Consider the following 5,000-nt stretch of genomic DNA (forward strand, 5'->3'; position numbering starts at 1 on the left):
GCGTTTGTCTGTCTGTCTGTGTATATGCATTTATAAATATAGACAGAGTATTCACATTGTTAATTCTCATCTTTTCTCTTTCTCTCTCCTTCTACTCTCTCTCTCTCCCTTCCTCTCTATTTAACTCTCACTTTCTCTTTCACTTCTATCTCTTTCTTTTTTATTTATCTCTTAACCGTAGTTCATTGCTTATTGTCTCATTCCCCCGCCAGGTGGACAAGGAGCCGACTGATTTCGATGATGTCCGCCACTACTGCTTCGAGGGAGATGAGATGTCCATCGCCTCCCTGTCTTCCATCGACTCCAGTGAGTTCCTTTTTGCGTGTGTGTGCGTGTGTGTATGTATGTGTGCGTGTGTGTTTGTGTGTGGGTGGGTGGATGTGTGTGTGTGTGTGTGAGCGAGGGCGTATGCGTGTGTGTATGTGAGAGAGAGAGTGTGTGTGTGCGTGTTTTTTTTTTCTTTTGTGTGTGTGTTTGTGCGTTTGTGTGTGTGTCTTTGTGTACGACTGTGTACGTGTGAGTTTGCATGTGTACGTGCGTGCGCGCATGTGTATGTATGTGTGTACGTCCGTACTTTTGTGTTTAAAGTAATTGTTTATTTTTTATTTTTCAACTCCCCCTCCCCCCTCCCTCTCTCTCTCTCTCTCTCTCTCTCTCTCCTTCTCTCCTTCTCTCCTCTCTCCCCCTCCCCCCCTCCCCTCCCCTCCCTGCGGCGCCCTAACCCTCCCTCTCCGCAGACGGCTCCACGGACAGCGGCAGCCAGGCCTTCGACTACGCCACGGACTGGGGTCCTCGCTTCGAGAAGCTCAACCAGATCTACCGCCGCGACTCGGACGAGGAGGAGGACAGCGAGTTCGACTTCAATATCCCGAAGGGGCGCAAGAGGGACACGCTGCCCGGCGGGAAGCCCAAGAGCTCCTCCCCCGCTCAGCCCCCTGCCGACGGCGCCCCCGGCTTCTCTTCTGGCGACGCTCAACGGCCGGGGCGCCCTCGGGACGGGCCCTCGGTCACCTTCGCCACGCCCGAGACGAAGGGCAGCCGGGAGGGCCTGCTGCCGGAGTCGCCGCAGCGCCGGGACTACCACGAGGCCGTCAACCCCATGGCGGACCTGGACGAGGGCGCCGAGTCCTGGTGCTAGGGGCGGCGCGGTCGGGCAGGCGGTCGGGCGTGTCGGGGCGGGGGCAGGTCGGGGCGAGTCGGAGGGGAAGAAACAAAAGTAAATGGATATCAGTGTCAATAACAGAAAGAATAGGTGTGTGTTGCATGCTCTGAAGCCGCCTCGTGCATCGAAGGGGATCTTGCACTTAGATTTGGAAACATCGCCGGAGGGGAAGAGAAAACCGTAGATGATTCGCTCATGTTCTGGAAACTTACGTGTGCCCTTTGTGTGAATGGAAAATCATTGTCCTATCATGGCTTCCCCTCAAAAAAGGAAGAAAATCGTACCATCTTATTCGATCCCAGCGCATTCACCCTCCCCCCTCTCCCCCTGCCCCGACCTCCGCCACACCGACCACCCTTGACCTGCTTAGAAAGAAATCATTTTCCAAGTGTGACCTCGACCGTGCGGAGAAGTGTGTGCCTGCGGGAAGGAGGAAGACAAGACGATTTTTGCTCCAGACGCCAACTTAGCCTTGTGTGTAGCCGAGTCGCTTAGTGTAGGCCGAACGTGAACCAAAGGTGCTCCAAGCTAGACGAGTCAGAGTTCGGGACGTCGCTGCGTGGCCTCTGCGGCTGCTGCCGCCTCGGGTCTCATTTCCGCTCATCTGCTGTTTCTGGTCTTTTTTTTGTCTGTCTTTCTTCTCTCTTTCTCTTTCGCGCTTTCTGTTTCTCTCTCTCTCTCTCTCTCTCTCTCTCTCTCTCTCTCTCTCTCTCTCTCTCTCTCTCTCTCTCTCTCTCTCTCTCTCTCTCTCTCTCTCTCAAAGTGTATCTTTCTCCTACTTTCTCTATCTCTGTTTCTCTGTATCAATCTGTCTTTCCAACTGTTTTGCTCTCCATCTATCTCCATCTCCCTCGCTCTCTATCCCATCTCCCTCAGCAGAGGCTGGCATGTGGGCGGCGTCCCCGCGGTGAGTCTTAGGTGATTTTTTTACCCTTGAGGAATATAGGTGTAGATTATGATGATCATGATGATTATGATGATGGTGGCGAGAGTGACAAAGACTCTCTCAGGGTTCCTTAGCGAGTAGAAGAGGAGGAAGAGTGTATGATTATGGATTTTCTGTGTAGCGATAAGAGTGATGAGAGATAACAGGGGGACAAGTGCATGTATTGCGATGATAATGTAAGGCCTGTCCCATAAAGATGAGGAGGGGGAGGGGGAGGGGAGGGGCGCTGACAGGCCTTGGACGGGGTCCTCGTCATAAAACGGATTCATAATGTTGTGAATTTTTCGCCTGGCGATGAGCGATGGCAAAAGAGACTGGCCTTACGTATACATGTACCGTATATATATGTATAAAAAGATATCGTAATTTAAAATGATCATTCAGATGATGTTGATGTGTAACGGACGAAATTGTGCAAGTGTTGTGGCCGTTTTTTTTAGAATAAGATATTTCGAAGGGAAACCGATGTATCATTAAAAAAATGTCGCTTCGTTTGCGGAATGTAAAATGTTGAAGACTTATTACCGGGAGTTTTCTGCAAATCAAATGCTCTGATTTCCATTGCTAAATAATCACAGTAATTAACGAAAATGTTAACATGTAAGACTCACTTGATTTTCCAACCAACAGAGGCACGAGGAATGAAATTTCAGCGGAAACGAAAGCCGAGGCGGGAACAAAGATGGCCGCGCGCTCGTATCCCCCGCGCGCTCGTTCCCGCTAAATATTTCTAACTAATGATTACTTACATACTCATTATTTGTGGCTCTCAAACTTACTAAAGTCGCATGGTAATTTGCTAATTATGCAGGATCATTATTGTGATTTTTTTTTACTTGTGCCAGTGGACGGCGTGACGTTAATTTTTACGTTTTGAGTCCGTGAATTTGAATTAATGTTTCGACAGTGAAAAATTAACATGGTCACATTCTGATCTCATGTACATTTCTCTCTCCAAATGCCTCTCTATTTCTCTTTGTCTCTCTCTATATGCAAGTATATAATTGTGTGTATATATACTTATATATATATATATATATATATATATATATATATATATATATATATATATATTTATATATATATATATATATACATGTTTGTATATATATATATATATATATATATATATATATATATATATTTATATATATATATATATATACATGTTTGTATATATATATATATATATATATATATATATATATATATATATATATATATATATATATATATATATATATATATATATATATATATATATATATATATATATATATGTATGTATGTAAGTATATACTCCTTCCCACCTTCCTCACTCAATAAATGTACATACAAACACATCGGCTCAACAGAAGGATGAATTACTGCACATCTACAATTTGCCTTCGTTGTACACTCCCCTTTGCCCCGCCCCTTTCCCTTCCCTTGTTCTAATATATCCCTCATTTCCCCTTCTTCCATCCTCCCCTTTATCCCTTCTCTGCTATCCTGTCTCCTTCTTCCCCACTTCCTCGGTCTCTGTTTTCCTTCCCGCTTCTCTTACCTCTCCTCTTCTATTCTCTCGCTCTTTCGTTCCTTCTCCTGTCCCCATTTCTTCTCTAACTCTTCATCCCTTCCTCCGTCTTCCCTGCTTCCTCTGCTCGTCCCTCTCCCCCTTTCTTCATCCGTCTTCTCGCTCTCTCTCTTTCTCTCTCTTTACCCTGCTCCTCTCCTTATCTCCTCCTCATCTTCCCCAACCCTTTGCTCCCGTCTCGCTCTTCCTCTCCTACTTATCCCCTTCCCCCTGTTCTCCGCCCTCCTCCTCCTCTCCTCCTTCTCTCTTTCACACCTCTCCCATCCCCCTGTTCCCCGTCCCCCTCCTCCTCTCCCCTATCTCTCCTCCTCTACATCTCCCCCTTCCCCAGGTCCCCGTCCTCTTCCTCCTCTCCTCCTTCCGTCTTTCACATCTCCCCCTTCCCCCTCCTCCTCTCCCCTATCTCTCCTCTACATCTCCCCCTTCCCCAGTTCCCCGCCCTTCTCCTCCTCTCCTCCTTCCCTCTTTCACATCTCCCCCGTCCCCCTCCTCCACATCTCCCCCTTCCCCAGTTCCCCGTCCTTCTCCTCCCCTCCTCCTTCCCTCTTTCACATCTCCCCCGTCCCTCTCCTCCACATCTCCCCCTTCCCCAGTTCCCCGTCCTCCTTCTCCTCTCCCCCCTCTTCCCCGCCCCCCTCCTCCCATTCTCCACCCCATCTTCTCCCCCAATCCCTCTCCTCTTCCCTCACCCCTTACCCTTTCCCCCTCCCTTCTCCCTCCCCACCCCGGGCCTGAACCACGGAATCACTGCCAAAGGATCATTTCGAAACCAAAAAAGTGCGGTCGCTAGTTACATGTTTATGACTAGTCGACCAATTTTTCTCTTTTTCTTTCTATTTTTCTCGTCTGTTTTTCTTCGCTCTTTCTGAAAAGGAAATAATGATGGGTTTTATGTATTTGATTTTATGTAAGAAGGGTTAGATAAGTAAGGAAGATTAGAAAAAAGAGAGTTTTGATATTACGTGGAAAAACAGGAGAGAGGCGACATTTAGTCTCGTGTTGTGTTCCAGACGGGGCCACAAGCCAAACTTTGTGATTTTTGTACGATTTTCTTTAAACATGTGATGATCAGTTTTTATTGTCATTATTATCATTATCGGTATTATTACTGATGAGAGTGTTATTATGGTGTGACTTGGCTCTGCGAGCCTGGTCTGCTCTGTGGTGAATCTGTGTTGCGTGCTTTGTCCTTGCCTTTTGTTTTGCAAATTCACCATGTCTTTTTTTTTCTTTCTTTTTTCTTGCATCTCTTTCTCTTTCTCCTATTTTTTAGTGTTTTTTCCTGAAATTTTCTTTCTCTGTCTTTTGTTTGTTTC

At 46.8% G+C, this 5,000-nt stretch overlaps 1 protein-coding gene across 1 annotated transcript in view; it reads left to right on the plus strand.

Annotated features, from left to right (window-relative positions):
- The window catches only part of LOC113816067 (DE-cadherin-like), a 51,372-nt gene extending 48,812 nt beyond the window's left edge, over nucleotides 1-2,560 (plus strand). Inside the window, exons 25-26 of the mRNA XM_070130173.1 lie at nucleotides 213-306; nucleotides 738-2,560. Coding sequence (XP_069986274.1) covers nucleotides 213-306; nucleotides 738-1,138 — 495 coding nt within the window. The 3' untranslated portion in view covers nucleotides 1,139-2,560. The remainder of the gene's footprint in view (nucleotides 1-212; nucleotides 307-737) is intronic.
- Nucleotides 2,561-5,000: the final 2,440 nt, after the last annotated feature.

This window comes from Penaeus vannamei, chromosome 15, assembly GCF_042767895.1.
Source record: "Penaeus vannamei isolate JL-2024 chromosome 15, ASM4276789v1, whole genome shotgun sequence".
In the NCBI taxonomy this organism is placed as follows: Eukaryota; Metazoa; Arthropoda; class Malacostraca; order Decapoda; family Penaeidae; genus Penaeus; species Penaeus vannamei.